The sequence below is a fragment of the Serinus canaria genome, chromosome 2, assembly GCF_022539315.1.
Source record: "Serinus canaria isolate serCan28SL12 chromosome 2, serCan2020, whole genome shotgun sequence".
NCBI classification, from domain to species: Eukaryota; Metazoa; Chordata; class Aves; order Passeriformes; family Fringillidae; genus Serinus; species Serinus canaria.
In genome coordinates, this window is record NC_066315.1 from 82,779,921 (window position 1) to 82,797,029 (window position 17,109).

A 17,109-nucleotide genomic window follows, 5' to 3' on the forward strand; every position below is an offset into this window, starting at 1 on the left:
CAACCTCAATGCAAGAATGTCAGCTCCTTTGATGCATTTCTCAAGTATCCTCACATGACACAGCTTGCTGAAGTGCTGTCATGAACCACTTGCAGCATAATGTTTACATAGAGGCAGAAATAAATACTGTGCTGCTTATCACAGTCAGGTAAGCTGAAAGACAGTGATGACTGAAGCTTATTGTTACAATGGTGCACTGTGGTAAAAGATTTTAGTGCAGAACTGACATCAAATTACAACAGAGTTGTTTTTTTCTACAGATTTTGCTTATTTTATTCAACTATTGACGGTTTTTATCCCCTCCTCTTATTACATGAGCTTAAGACAAGTCTCAAGCTTGCTATATCTGCTTTATAGACAAAGTAAGAAATCAGAGTTAGAGAAATGTACTATTCCAGTTCATTTTGGGACAGCCTTAACATCACAAGATTTTTTTCAAAGCTACAGTCACCATAAATAACGCAAGACTACAATATTATCTTTTGCTATTTTACTCCCCTTTAAAAATTCAAAGCCATTTTCTTTGGTATGACAACATATTTTCACTGATGTTCCTCAGTCTTTTCTTAGATGGACTTGAAGACCATCTGACTAGAAAAACAAACACAGACTTTATTTCCTTATTTGACAAATTTACAAGCTAAAGCACAAGCCAAGGCAGCTGCAGCATCAGAATGTGTAGTTACCTAAAAGTATTTTTAATGTTTAGTAGTGAAAAATAAATGAAGGTTATTTCTCTTTTCTGATGTGTTTATGCACCTAAGCACACTTAACTCTAACCATAAAATGAATAAAACACCAACATATAGTGTCAGAACAGGAAAGACCTGCACCAAGAGCTTCTGCACCACGTAAAGCACTAGAAACCACTTCAAAGTTTCCTTCATCTCCAACAGTTCTCCAAAGCAGATACTACATATGGGCTTCCTTTCAACTGTCAATGAACTAATATTGAGAGTTATCTTGCTGAAGAGCAGCACCTTCTTCTATACTTGACTCAAATGGATTTCAGATTCTTACTGTCTTCCTCTTTCACCACAGTAGGGTACCATTTCATTGAGAGCTACTTATGTTCTTTTCCACTCTATTAACCTCTCTAGTGTCCATTCTGTCAACATCTCCCAATTCTGCCCTCATTAGTGAGTCTGTCTGTTGGCCCCTCAAAACTGAGGATGAACTAGAAGACTCTGTCTTCCCACATGCTTCCAATAAAATGCATTTTGTATAGGTCTGCACATTTGCCTCATATACAAAGAAAGGTTGCGAACAACCAGTTCAATAGAAATGACTCTACATTTCTACTATTTCTCCTGTTAAAATATCTGTATTTCTAGCCCTATAAGTGTCTAAGAATGCTTTTATTGCTGCATTTCATTTCACTTGTCAAACCAGAATAAACTTCCTTCAGAGAAAGTGGTTTTTGGCTATTACAAGTACATTAGGAAGAGTGCCAGCGCAGCTGTACCACCAAACCCCTGGGAGACACCAGACCCTGGGGACTGCAAATGGTCTGAGAACATCTCTTTTCAGGGCAAAGTCATCAGCACAGAGATCTCCAAGCCTTCTTGCTCAAACACCCTCGCTGTAAGAAAGGAGGCATTCACCCCAGCCATGCCTTCAGCAAATTTCTCTGATCGACTCAGTTTGCCTTGGAGCCAACAGTCTGACAGATTCATCTCTAAACTTGCTCTTCAGAAAGAGATCTCTCTGTTTTGTATTTCACCAGCATAACACAGCAGGAGACATGTATCCTGGCCCAAACATCTCTGCACTATTGCCATAGGGAGGAAGGGTTGAGAGGATTTTTTGTTTTGCTTTGTTTAGTCATTTTCTTAAACAAAAGTTTACAAAGATACACAATGGTAGAAAGATATTACCACAAGCATTAATACTGTATTAGTAGACATCTTGTCTCCTACAATAATGAAAACAAATTAGATCTCTTTCAATAGTTTCATTTCAGCTATACACTAAAATCATCTTAAAGAAACTCCATGGCTTTTCACTTATGCCTCAAGTGTTTTTAACTTATCTTTTTATCCCACATTTAATGTCTGCTTTTTTTTTTTTTTTGTAGTAAATGTTCCAATGTCATGTGGCAAGTCTGATCACTGTTCCCAACTTTAATTTCAATCCCCACATGCACAAAGCCTCAAGTACCCTTCAGCTTAATTCACTGACCTCCTCCCTCCTGTGAGTCAAGAATTATGCACCATCAATCAAAGCACATTTATGGTAATGGTACTTAGAAGCTGCATCATCTCTCATCACTTCCATGTCACAGGCTGCACACAAATAAGTCAATTTATAGAAAGGCTACCCATCATATCAAAGTAATACCCTATGGTTTACCCAATGCATCAGGACACAATCTCACATATGTTCTCATTTCAGTCTTGATTTCATCTCTGCAGAACTGGCTCTCAATACCATGAACAACACTCATGGTGTGACTTCATCTTCAAAAAGACCATGCACACAACAAAGCAGATCTCAACCACATATTTGACAGAAGTTCTGCAATAGCAATATCCTCATTTTACTGCTGGGGAAAATGTAGGCAGACATCTACAGTTATTTAAGTCCATGTAGAAGTGATTCACTGAACAAGTGCTTCTAACTCTTTGCCCTGCTCCACAGAGGCACAGTTGCCAACCCCAACGAGTATTTCCCAACTTCTACACAGAGGGGGTTGTGGGCTGTGGGGTGGAGAGCCCATGGCTGCTTCTGCATGCTCATGTAAAGAAGCACACACTTGTCATCATCCTGCCATGATTTCTGCAGTCCAGTTATTCTGAGCAGCTTGGTTAGCTACCACCACACGGGAGCCAGGTCTGCTGTGCCATCATCACCTGCTACAGTTTGCAAGCCCTCGTTCCCATCCGTGCCTAAGAGTCCAGGCAACCCCAGAGCACAGGCTGCGGACGTTTGTTACTCCATGCAACTTCCAAAATGAGTGAGAAATGACCATGCTCCCAACAAGGACCCTGCTACCTATAAAGCTGCTAGCCAGCCCATGGTCAATCACATTCTTTCAGCAAGGACTCGCTGTAAATACAGGCAGGACACTCTGCAGAGATGCAGGGCTTACACAAAGAACCAGAAAGCTCCTGTAATCAAAGCCTGTACCATTTTACAGTCTTCTTGGTACATCTGAAGTCTCACTTCATTCATGAATCTTAAATAATTTTTTGAACAGAGAAAATAATGTTGATACTTAAATAAACATAACTCTGCCACTAAGGAAGCCTACTTTCACATTCACCCAAAACCAAAAAAATTTATTAGCCAAGTATTTTTAGTTACATCTTTTTTTTTTATACACCACAGTTTATGCTCTTTTTGACGTGAGTTAAGGTATACTTACTGATATAGACCATGAGTGCATTCCAGTGTAATTTGTTTGTCTCAACTAGAAGAGATACGTTCCTATGCTAGAAAAATCTTAAAATCTGCAGTCCTCGACTTCCCAGTCATCTGGCAGAACCAGTCTTTATTTTATATACAGATTAGAAATGACATTTTTAAGGAAGATCATATTTAAGCTATAACTTGAACTGGGCTTTTTCCTCTCAGCTGTACAATGTGTTATGTCTTTGTGTGACAATCCCATTTTTCTAGTACTTAAGCTCCAGGAAAAAGTTTTAATGTGCAGAACAAGATATTAAAAACTTACACAAATTCTATACTTGTTCAGACTGCTTAACCTAAATTTATTATAATACTGTCAGCCAACTTTTAAAATCCATTTAATTTTTAGGCACAAGGACAACTTTTGTTTAGCATTTATAATTCTTCCTCTAATTAAGACCAACTAACAAGTGAAAAGGAGGAGCACAAAGTAGTTGAATGAAGGAATCCTAAGGCACCAGAGGCTTTTAGGAGCACCAAAAGCTTGCAGGAGAACTGCAGTATCAGAAATACGCCCCATTTCACTATTGCAAACAAATCTTACTTCACCCTCGTTCTATTTCTCACCCCTAAAAATGTTACAGAGCTAGACATTGCTGGGTTGTTTTTTTATTTAACAATTTTTATTTTTTTAAAAGAGAAGCAAAGTGAATTTCTGTATTAATTGCTAAGATGATAAAAGCTCTGCTTTAAAGATAAGCTCATAAAAAAGCAAATTAACTTATACTTTTCTTCTCCTGAGTCATGGGAAAGAAGAGACAGAAACCAAAGGTTAGGACACTTATTAGGACAAACAATGGAAGGAAACTAAGAGCTGTACTGCCTGTTCTCCACCCTCTCACTACTTTGACAGAGACCAAAAATATAACTTTGAAGGTCAAGGAAAACCAAAAATCCAAAACTCAGAGACACATCTCTCAGAATTGCTTGCAGACAAGAGGGCTGCACTGTGTCAGCTGTTAAAAATCACCTACATCACAAGAAAGATCAAAGGTGCATGGGTGGTCAGAAACAGAAGAAAAATCAGTACAGTGTGCTTTTAACAGGGATAGGAGCAAATCAGGACTTTATCTGGTTAAATGGATTTCATTTTGAAATTTTGAAAAAAGAAAAAAAATCTGATTTCAAAATTGTTATGTGTTCAGGTGAAGTAAGGCTGTTTATAACAACATCTTTGTATTTTGGAAAGATGAAGTCTAACCCATATCAACTCAGGGAGCAGTTTCTGACACTCCATCTGCCCCTACCTGACCACACCACTGCTACCACACTCTTGGAAATCAGTTTCATAGAAAATGGGATCCATTTTCCCCCATCATCTTCAGAAAGCACAGAGGCACAGTTAACACTGTTCTCTTGAGAAATCTGTCTGCTTTTACCAAAGCAGAGGGATTTATAAAAAAAATAGCCTCCCCTCAACAGTCACAGTGATTTCAAACATTCCATGTGCTGCATATAAATGGCAATCAGTTTCTGACAGATGATACTCTTAAAAGTCTGAATAAGCAGAATAGATTTATTTCAGATTTGAACACAGAGTCATGAAACCAGATTAAAACCCTAGAGCTTTCCATGTAATCAGATACTAAAAGTCAGATCTTTTTCCATTAAAGCTGACCTTGCATAGTGACATTGTTAGTTTTATCTCAAAAATTAGAGATACTTCTTAAAAGATTATTTTCAAAATACACAACGGTATAGCTGCAGTGAATATGGATTGTTTCCATCTCTAAATATATTCTTCCCCTTCATATATCAAACTGCCTTTTAAACTTAGAGTTTGATTTTGGTTATGGTGTCAGAATTCAAAGTTAATATTCTGATGTTGCAGAGACACTGTTTTTACTGAACAACTGTCATTGCTATAGCATGATTAAAAGCCAGACTATGTAATAAATCAACTTTCTTAGCTGGAAAGCTCATTAGTACTGAGACTATTGTAAGTGCCCACAGCCATGTTTTGACATTTGGCTACAACACCTTCACTAAAAGGTTCAAAAGCGTCTTACATAAAGCTAAATACACTTAAAACATTCCCCCTAACAGGGAATATGCAAAATCCAAGAACATGAAGGAAGAGGGTGTAGTAACACAGGCAAGAATTCAACTCAGCCATGTTAAAAATGTCATCCAGAAGCTATCAAAAGAGCCTGTGTTGATACTACTAATTTCCATCCTTTTGCTCTAACATGTTGACAGTAGAAATTTAGTTAGATCATAAAAGAAAACATAAAGGCAATAGTTTTGCTAGAGAACATAAGAGGTCATCCCATGATTTTACAGTTAACTTTCATTCATTAAATTAAAAGAGGATATTTCAGATCACTAAGCCAAATTTTGCACCACTAACTCAAATGGAAGAAAAATGCTGCCCAGTAGTCAGAGGAAGACCTGAGACCAGAAGTACCCAATACCTGTTGGACAGTAGTGGGTATATTTAAATAACTATATAAAATTATTTTAAAATAGTGAAATCTATCAAATTTAACTGCTTTAGCAATAGAATGGTGCCATTTGCTAAGCAAATACACTTACAGAGGAGTGAGTGCACCACCCATAGGATAACAGACTTTTATTCCCTCATGAAAGACGTGAGATAAACACAAGAAATGAGCTCAGCTCTGATACCTGGGAGAAACACCTCATCACGAGGTAGATACCAAACGACTGGTTTCCCTCGGATATCTGAATTTCCCCAGGCACACCATTTCAAACAGATGCATCAGACCCGTGAGCTCAAGCCCGAGAAAGGGAATGCCTGGAACAACATCACCCCCATGAAGGGTTTGCAGTGCTCCCCTCCAGGAGCCCTCTCAGCCCGTTCAAGGCGCTCTCCGTCCCAAGGAGTCACCAGCCAGGCTGTGGCAGCAGGCTGCCCGCACACAGGCGCCTGCTCAGCGAGGGGCCGGGTGACCCAACACCTCTGGAGTGGTGGCACTGGCACAGGAAGTGTCTGTGCCGCCGGTGGCATCACCTCACGGAGCTGGCACACGGCTGGGGGAGCTGCCAGGCATGAGCAAATCCCTGATGTGAACACTGGCCTCCTGCAGACTGCCAACAGAGCAGTGGGTTTAGGCACCCACCCCTGGCAGTCCAGCCCCGCACCAAGAGCCCCCTCTCCAGGGGTGGCCTTATGATCCTTGTATCCCAATCGTCTGATCTGTTTATGCTGGATAAAAGTTTTGCACTTTAAGACTGGTTCCTACAGCAAAGCGGGGAGAGAAGTGTGAAGCTTGTTTTCAGACACTGCACTCACTCCTCCACATTCCTGCTCCTGGACTGTTGTCTGGGGATGGACAGACAGCAGGACAGAGCTCTCTTTGGCTTTTAGTTAGTTTTATCTAGCTGAGACAAAGACTTGCCCTGGTCTGTGGTTTCTTGCTTTCCTTTGGACCTGTTTAACCTGCTGAGGACTGAACACCAGAGGAGCACCCGGAGCTCGCAGCTGAGGCCCACCGGGCCGGGCCTGGGCCGCGGCACTGCCAGCGCCGGAGGGGCTGATCAGAGACTGAGTGAGCTCAGCTGCAGCCCGGGGAGGGCACTGTCTCAGTTTGTCATCTCTTTTGGAGCAGCAAGGGGTTTTATTGTCCAGTATTGTTCAATTTTTTTGTTGTTGTTTTGTTTTTGTGCTGGTGAATGCTTTGCCTGTGAAACAAACAGTTTTTTCCCACTTTTTCTCAAAGGATTTTTCCCGAACTGGTTGGGGGAGAGGCCGATTGAATCTGCTTTCCAGAGGAACCCCCTTCGGAGGTTCTCTCCCAAATTTGCCCTGAACCAGGACACCCCCAAATCGTGCTGCTCCCCTGAACCGTGTTTGCACAATAGCTGCAGCACAGGGAGGAAGCTTCCACCAGAGAGCCCCGAGTGCACACCCACCAACAAAGAGACAGGGTGTCCCATGCTGCCTCTTGCACTACCCAGCCAAAGGATGCAAAAAGAACAGCTGATTTGCACTTCTTCTGTGGCAGCAGGAAATGCATATATCTTAATATTAAAGACAAAAGAGAATTCAAAAGGATATTTGATTTTACAATTGATTTTGCAGTGTCTCTCTCTATTTGATTTGTGGTGAGTTTCTTAAAGAGTCACCGCTGTACACTCATGCTAGTACTAAGCTAACTTGTTTTCAAGGAGGTAACACAAGGGGTGAGGGAAGTAAATGCCCTCTTTCTGAGACAAATCTGTAAAGAAGCAAGAGAAGCTCACCACTCAGATGCCCAATTTACACCTTCTCCTCCCAAAGCCTTAGACAAAAATTTAGCAATAACAAGAGAGGAGCCTCTAATTACCCTGAATTAACACTATTCGAATTTACACCCTTCTGTGCCATGGTAACAACAGATACAAATCTTGAAAGAGAAGCTGGAGGAACACCTATCTGCAGTATAAAAAAAAAAAATCCCAAACTACTATTTCAGATGTCATACATCCACACAGCTTCAAGTCCCTGAAGGCTGAGTATGGTGCATCCCATGGTCTATCTTGAGCAAGGAACCCACTTTCCCAGTCCAGCTCCACTTGCTCTTCCAATGCAACACTCTGCCCCAACAACCATCTTCCTCCATCATAGCAAGAAGGTCGTTGCAAACCTGGTAATAACTTTACCATTCTTCCATAGGCTACAGAAAAAAAATAATTAAAAATGCTTAAATAATTTTTAATATTGTAGTACTTCTTGGTTTAGGCTTACTTAAAAGTCTAAAGTTTTTCTACATCTCACCTTGTAAACATCCAACGAACAAAGGCCCCAAGGCACACCCTATACAAACAAGACAGTGGGCTCCTTCCCTGCATTGAATTCACTGAATCCTGTCTTGCCAGAGAAATTCAACAGATTGACACACTGAATCCTGAGATTGTAAACAGGCTGAAAATACCTTGCTTGTCAACTATGAGATATTACAATATTCTTTTTATTCATCTAATGTGGCTTTAGAGGAACACAATTAATTTTAAATATGTCCAAAAGGGATTATTTGCGAGCTGATACTAAAAAGTTATTACACAAAAAATAAAACAAAAAAATACAATAAAAATGAAGCAAAATCCATCAGTTGCCTACAATTAATTTTCTTTGAATATGCTACAGTTTAAATATCTTTTGGTCTGTTTCTTTTCATTTCACTCTTTTCACTCTATCTTCATTACATTATGTACAGTCTTGCAGCTAAACTCGATCAGTTCATGTGTCTCCTGCAGCTCGCTGCAGATCTCTGAAACAATCTGTACTAAACACCAATCTACTGTCTTCTCTTTTCATATTTTTTTTTTCAGAGTTCTGTCAGCCCAAGGGTTTGGAAACTAATCTAATGAGGGAAGTTAAACTTCTACACAGCTATTATGGGTGCCCTCCTAGTAGCCGTGCTAACAAGATTCATCACCAAATATAAATGGAGGCATTCTCCAAAAGAAGACAAAGGTACTGTAATGAGCTAGGCAGGAAGCAGAGCCTCCGCTCTCCGAGTAAGATTAGTCAGTGTAAATCATTTTGGCACTAATGGTGGTTTTTTTCTAAGGCTGGACAATGACAACAACATTTATACAAAGCACAAGAATTCATGAATGTCTGGCAGTATTGTCTCCGAAATACAAACAATGTTTGTTTTTCATTCTACACTTTCAATTCAGTACCAGCTGGATTCTGCAAAAAACTTGGGCTAGTTCTGACACACCAGATAACCAACTCATCCCAGTCAGATCCCACAACTGAAGCATTTCAGAAGCAGCACCGACTGTTACTAAACACACTCCTCCTTAGCTACAGAATGAATAACAACATCGCCTCAACCTCCCATGTCTATCCTGAGGCAAATACAGAAGAAAATATATTAAAAGCAAGTAATAACAACAGTGGTGGAGAAAAAGAGTGCTACACATTATTATTTCTCTGGGCTAATTCTTAGGCATTGTAATACTTCACCGACACCCCTGCTCATTCAAAGGTCTGCCTGTATTTACGCAGCCTTATAGTTTTTGGACACAGGACTGTTCCAGTGTGCTTGAAGGGAAGTTTCCACCATGGTGACATTTACTGTCTCTCTAAAAATTAATATAGTAATGACTAGCCAGGAAGGTACAGGACAGCATCCACCTCAAGAGTCGACTGTAGTATGATGCAAGTTTTGGCAGATGCCCTGGATCCCTCCGGTTTCACTGGGAGCCAAATGGTCTGTACATACAGGCAGGAAATCTAGTGCCCAGCCAATCCACAACTAAAGCATATTCATTGTCTCACTACCAGCAAGACTTCCTACCATCACCAACCAAGAAAGACCAAGGGCTTTTGAGAAAGGACAGCTGTTGGCTAAAACAACCTTATCACCATTTCCCTTCTGCTGCTGGAGCCACCTGGCTGTGTAGCCAGAGGTATCATGAGGTTCAGCTCAGCTCTGTCTGCAAACTGCAGCAAGAAAAAGCATCAAGTCCAGCAATAGCTGAGAGCACCTTGGGAAAGAAAGACTTTGTGTGAATACACTAATAAAAGGAAGATCAATCTTTCATCACAGACCCATGGCAAAACACATTTGTACAGAAACTGACAATCATCCCATGAGTACATACACACAGAAAGTGTCAGCACTGCAAGTCTAATATTCTACTAAAAGGCAAGGTGACAGAATGTACCTTATTTATGCCTGGCTTTAAAATTCTGAATAGGAAGTGGCTATGCAATCTCAAAAAGTACATGTCAAGTACCAATAAAAAGCATTGCCCATAAGCTTCACATCTGGGACTTAAGTTGGCAGTATTTGCTGCCTGCTAGAAAAACAAATGGAAAAAATGAGCTCCAAAATATGCATCAACAAAGAAAACACCAGAAGTATGGAGGAAGAAGAGAAACAGCAGTGGCATGGCGGGCAGGTTAAAACCCCTGAAGTCCAAGAGTCAACAAATTCTGTTGGGCTTAGAGTTTTCTGTAGATTGTGCATTTTGCCATCACAATTCATATAGCAAAGCTCTTCCACAGTAGCACAGGGAAATCTACACAATAGCTTTGTCTTGCTACTGAGACACATTCAGGGTTAAATTTGGTGTCATCACACAGCAGCAGCACAGAGCAGCCAAGGGGAACAGAGACTGTACTGCCAGGGTACTTGAGGGAGAGAGGAGAACCAGAAGCACCCTTCAGGAAGGGACAAAGGAGAACAAATGCGGGAGCCTATCACCTCTATGGAAGGCCTCTAAATGGCATCCCTGAGTGAATGGAAGGACTGGAAGTAAAACCACTACTGTGGGTCTCCAGCTCTGCCTCTCACTACTGCACAGAGTACAAGTATTGTAGGCTACACACGGCAGAAAACTTGTCATGGCAAAATTTTAAACATTTGTGACTGCTGAATCTTTTGCAAAGTGAGAAGGAAAAAGTTTTGAAAATAACAATACCTGACAATTGCCTCCTAAGCATGCTCTCACTTCCTCTTGCTGTTTTTGAAGATGGAAAATAATTGTTTTGCTTGTATCTTCACCTCCTACCTTTTTCTCTTCAAAAAAGCCACATAGTTTAGACACATTTTCCTTCTTCAAGCCTAGAGGCCTTTACTACAGCTTCTGGAAGGACTGTTCCAGAAATACTTAGACTTGCTGGTTATTAAATGCCAAATCCTGGCTGGCTGGTTTTATCTTTCTCTAACTTTTAATAGGTTTATGAAGCATATCTGTTCCTTTACATTAGTAGATACTAGTATGGCTCAGCAAGACAGATTGTTCTTTTCTATTACATTTGATTTATGAAGTATCCTGTGGGGAATATAGGAAAGACATAGCTCACACTCTTTGCATTTAGTACCTTAACAAAACTTGCCCAATTTGCAGAATCATTGAAAAGTGATAGACTAAATAATGGCTTAGATATAAAATACTTATTTGTTAAAGTAAGCAAGTTTATTAGCATGCCTACACAAAAGCAGTTATTAACTATTTCTAGGAAAAAATACTATTCCCTCTGCACATTAGTTTCACATGAAGCCTTCCTACTCTAAAGGCTCCTCACTTTACAGAACTATCTTCTGCTCCCCAAGCTTTACAAGACATTCTTTTGAAAGAAGAAGCTGAAGAGTTATAAAGCATCTGCTTGTGTAAAAACAGTGATTCAGCAGGAAACACGTACTTGAAATACCCTTCACAAGAAAGGGCTTATTCACTGGGGACAGTTGGCAGGGCTATCTCAGTCTCCACTTGAATGCTCTTTTTCCAGTTTGTGTTAAAGGGATTCAGATGCCTGGGAAGAAGCTAATCACCATTTTTATAGGCTGTGGAAAGCAGTCTTGGTTCAGAACTGCAGGTGCTTGTACCGAAAGCTCTTCCAGTGAAAAGCAAAGGACCACAAGTTAATGTTCAACAGAAACTGGCAAATCTGCTGTGCTCACTGAGCAATGTGGTCAAGTGTGAATTGCAAGTGCACAAATAAAATAATGTAACTACTACGGCTGCTCAAAGTTCAGCTGCAGTGTTTAACGCACAATACACTAAAGAGAAAAAGGCAGAGAACACCTAAACAGGAATTATTTTAGCCAACTCTAATCCCTTCCCAATTTCTGCTCATGCCAATCACAGAAAGCTTTAGATCTCCTAATAGGCAGTGGTTAAGTCAGAAAGTAATGTTGCCTATAACTGGAAGCAAAAAATTGCCATAGTCTGTTCCAAATATCTTTATCATCAACATAATCAAGGCATACCACCAAACATTAATTTGCAGTGGTTCTGCAAGTTGCTTCTGGATACAGGTTTACTCTTTTAAGCTTTAAACCAGTGTCAGTGCCAGCCAGGCTTTAAGAGAATGTAATGGATAACAAAGTTTAGTATAAGAATAACAAAAACCAAAGCAAATAGTAGCCACAGAACGTAAAAATCTAATCTTCCTATTTACTATGTGATTAATATGACTGTATTGGGAGCTAGTTCAGACTATGTCACAACTCCCTGGGCTGAAGCTCTTCATGTTGTATTTTTCTATTCATTAATCTGGAATTCTAGAATATATGCCAGCTCTAAAAATCCTTGTACATTCAAGTTCTTGGACAAGAATATTTATTTCATATGCTATGAAAAGAGCGTAGATGCTCCTACTTGGGCAGAGCAAACACTCAAGACGTGATGTAACATCACATTTAGAGCCACTTCCATTTCCCAGAGGGTACCAAAGCAGCAGGGACCTTGCTTCCCTCCAACATGGCAAAAAGGCAGAACTCCTACAGCCCAGCTCAGCATTAAAGGCCACCGTTGAGCATTTAGGTTTCAGTTCTTAATCCAGACCACTGACATAACAGCATCAAGATTGATACTGTACTATGTACTTACTGAAGCAACAAAAGTAGAAAGATATTAGAAACAGTGGATTTGATTGCTGTCAGTCAGCTGATACAGAAGGAAAATTCCCAAACAAATTGTGGATACATAAGCAATCTTTACTTCAAAAAGTACTGGGGAAAAACAATCAATGGGTCTTGCTTGACCAACAGGCATTGAACTGCCAGTACCCCATATGCAAACCATTTTTTTTAAAGACAGCTGTTTCCTAAATTAATTTGAACATTTGTCTCAAAGTGGCTGAGAAAGAGCCACATGTCAGGCGACACTATGAATCCTTTTGCAGTACAATATTGATAGAGGAAAAGAAGGATCTGAAAAGGAAGTGGGAAAATGTCAGGCTGCAAAGCTGGCGTTCTGCCATCCAAACAGAGCATTACCTATTTCTTCTATAAATGTTCAGACTTCAAAAGCAGCAGACACATGCATTGTAACCCATGAACCCGGACCACACAGGATGTGATCCCCACCACCCTCCAAAACTCCTTGATTAAAGGCGGATATTTACAAATAGCTTCAGAAGTCACATGTATAGATCTGTTCCACAGCTTGGATATCTTGACATAGGTGAAAATAATATAATAAACATTTTTAATTCTAAAACTCATGAAAAATTGAACTTCTAAAATGTGTTCTGTGCAAGCAAACATGCCACTACACACTGCCTCTACTACTGTAAGTTTTAGACTGGGTTACATTGCAACCTGTTGCCTTCTATCTTCAATTGAAAACAAAGCATTAGAAAACACCAGAATACCTGGAGCATGCAAAGGGGAGTAAGTTAAAATACAATCCTCATTACACTCTGGGACTTGTTTGTGCAACTTTAATTGTCTTGATAATCTACAAGTCATGAAATTTGAGTCTTGCTGCCCTTGACAAATAAAAAAAAAAGCTGAATTTTTAATGGAAAAGTTAAGCATGTCATGTTTGGCAAATATTTTAAGTAATATGCTTGTAATCTTTTTTGTTTCAGTAGTCTTGTTCTGTCTGCATTACTATTAGTTGTTGCACTGAAGAAACAACATTTGAAGATGACTTTCAAGGACTTGGTTTCAAATTAAACCATCAGGAAGCCTGAGGGCAAGAAGGTTCACTGCTTAAAAGAACACTATTATCAATTATTTCAAACCTAAAACAATAAAGTTGAGCTGAACAGTCTCTGTAATAATAGAAACTGTTGTCTTTTAGGTCTCTGAACAGACAGAAATCAGTAAAGATAGTTTTAAGATTTGTTTTAGCTTTTTATGAATGGTCCTGTTGAATTACAGAAGCTAAACTATTACACATACATCCCAACATCTCATTCAGGGCTATCTTTTCACAAAGTAGCTGATTTCTGTCCTGGAAAGCAAGTAAACATGTTGGTTATTTTTTCTTCTCCTACTGCAGACATTGAGTGAGAACCTGTCTTATGGCAGTCAATTTTTATTTTTTTTTAATGCAACCTTAACATTACAAATGTTGAATTTAATGTCAGTACTTTCCTCCTCTCCACTCATAAAAAATGTGAGAATGGAGGATTTCCCTACCCCCCAGGACAGTAATCCTATCTTGGGCTACAAGGTTTGAGATGCATACAAAGTCCCTCGTCACCTTCACTCAGCTCTAAGGACAGTTGTGACAAGCACTGATTTCTTCAGCTTTCCTTCTCCAACCATCCAGAACATTTTCGTTTTCACCCAGTGAGAAGAAACAGCCATGGAGGCAAAACCATGCCTGCACTCGCCTAAGAAGCCTGGATTTCCACGCACTATTCCTTACCTTGGTGGTTCAGGGAGATGCGGTTAGACGGTTCTTGGAAACCCGGCTCCACCAGATCCCGCCGACCATGAGCTGAAGTCTGATCTACATTGTCCTAAAAACAGAAGAGCACAATATCTTATCAAAACCAGGCATTCTGTACTCCCTGCAAGCTACATTACATGGAGTCAAACCACCAATACAAAACAAAAAACGCTGCCATGCCTCTGAAAGGAGAAACCAATGTCAGAGAAGGTGGGGGAACAGATCACAGGGGGACACTAGGCTGTCACATTAATACTACGTGTGGCATGGATCCAGAATCAATGACTGTGCTGTTGGCTCATCTGTACACCAGTCTGCGTTTCAAACAGAGAAACAGTGATGTAAATGCACTCCCTAGTATAACAAAAGTTTCTTCTTGCATCAAATTATGCAGAGGCTTGGGGCTTTGTTTTCTTTAATTCCAAGTCTGTGGCTTAGGGCTTTGTAACTAATTAACTGGACTGAAACAGATTCAGTAGTGAACTACTAAGCCTCAAGAGAAATCAGAAGTTCAGTTTAGATAAACATCCATGGCTCTGGATGCCAACCTGTTGTTTTTTCATACTGGAATTCTCACAAGATCAAGTTTCATGAGTTTTAACGCAAACTGAATTTGGCTAAGTCTAAAACACCACAGTTTCTCACAGATATTGCCAAAGAAGACAACTAGGAGAAAGTAGGAAAATTTAAATATAAAAAAGAAAATAGGAAAAGCAAGGTAAGTCACATTTTAGAAGAACGAGAAGGGGATTTAGAGCAGGTGCATGGTTTTACAAAACTGGCATACCTTTGTATACACCAGTTAAGGGTGGGTATGGAAAAGTGAGCAAAGTTGTCTGCATTGATATATCACCAAGCATAAGCTGCCATTCTGATATACATGACTATACACATGATCCCACTGCGCCCCAAGTGTGGGCTAAATACACAATGGCATGACCTGCTTTTATGTCAAAACACAGGAACCACCTTCCTGGCAAATGGCATTGTAATTAAGGCAGAGCAGAAACAAGCACACAGTGAGTGGCAATTCAACCACGCACAACCATGAGCTCTCAGTCCAGCACTGACAAAGTATAAGCTAATGCTCAAAATCATAATGGACATAGTGTTTGGGGACTAGAACTGTATAGAGTTATACAATATATGCAATAAATTATCTCTTCATCAGAGGGACTGTCTCAGCAAATGCTTGAACTTTGATTCAAGTACTCAAGCACTCTCAAGTGTCATCACCATCAGGGATCTGTTCAGAAGCCCACAGGCATTTATAAGACAGAAACTGACAAGGAAGGTTTTTATGAGTAAACACTGGATGATAAGATACAAATGGTGTCCATCTATCGATGCCAGATACAACTGGGACCACTCAAACGTCTGCCTCCATACTGACTATCTCCCCTTTAAGCTCTTTACATCCTTCACCCTGATTTTCACAATACTAGCTGTTGTTTCATGCGCCACATCTTTCTTACTTCATGAGTTTTTGTTATTGCTTCTCAGGAATCAAAAAAAAAGCTCAAACCACATCAGACCGTCTGTCAACACAACTGTCTTTGTTCTTACTTTCTTGAAACACAGCAGTATTTGTTAGCTCTTTCACTGGTGCTAACTGAACACTTAGTAGGAACAAGCAACTCACAAGCTCCTGTTTTCATCAAATCCCTTGCAACCACAGGGTATCACACTGTAACATTAATAGTACTTCTGGAGCACTAGTCATTTTCACTGGATTTATTTAATTTTCTTTGGGACACCACACAGCCATCACTGACCTGACCCACATCATCTCCATTTTAAATTTGAGGCAGGAAATTTGGGACTTGCAGCATAAGAAGGCAACTGCAGGAACAACACACAAAATTATGAATCTGTTCCCCAGAAAGTTCAGTTGTAATTTTTCCAAGGTGCCAAGGACAACAGTGGGGAGGAGATGCTTATCTAGGAAAGTTTCAGTCAAAACTTAAAGCTGAAGCTGACTGCTCTCAGTACCAAGAGGTAAGCATCACAGGCATGCATAACTCAGGAGAACATCCCTTCCCAGCCCAGATCTTTACTCTGTGCATTTCCCTCCATGAAATTCAACATGACCAATTTTTACAGGGTAGCTAAAACCTCAAAGATGCAGTTTGGCAGCATTAGTTCCACTTCCCAGGAAGAAATCACAATGTCTAACGCAGGGATGCAGTGACAGATTGCCTCTTGGCTCGGAAGAGCAACAGGGCATCCGAAAAGAAATAAAAGTTGGAACAAGAAAACCAGCTATAAGCTATTTGACACACAACTAAATGTGCTTTCAGTTGCCCCAGTATATCAAAGTCCTTTCTGGAAGGCAAGATTCACGAAATACTAGGTAGTAACAAAGGTGAAATGGGGCCAAGATGCAAGATTTTACATTTGGATTTCCCACAGCAGTAACACACAAACACTTAACAGAGAGACCTTATTTCAAGGTTTCACCTGGCTCCAGGGCCGTAACTCTATAATTAAACCATACTTTTCTTTTTTTTTTAAACTAGCAATTGCTAAAAATTTACAGGAATAGGATACGCCCTCTCTGGAATCACCTTACATCTTGTACCAGAAGATGCTGAGAACCACAGA

General features: G+C 40.1%; 1 protein-coding gene across 5 annotated transcripts in view; it reads right to left on the reverse strand.

Annotated features, from left to right (window-relative positions):
- Nucleotides 1-17,109, reverse strand: part of GRB10 (growth factor receptor bound protein 10) — a 144,878-nt gene that overhangs the window by 68,956 nt on the left and 58,813 nt on the right. For all 5 annotated transcript variants that reach the window (XM_050970361.1, XM_050970359.1, XM_050970356.1 and 2 more), the window contains one exon: nucleotides 14,482-14,575. Coding sequence is in view for 4 of the 5 variants with exons in the window: in XM_050970359.1 (XP_050826316.1) it covers nucleotides 14,482-14,575 (94 nt within the window). In the remaining variant the exon portion in view is untranslated. The remainder of the gene's footprint in view (nucleotides 1-14,481; nucleotides 14,576-17,109) is intronic.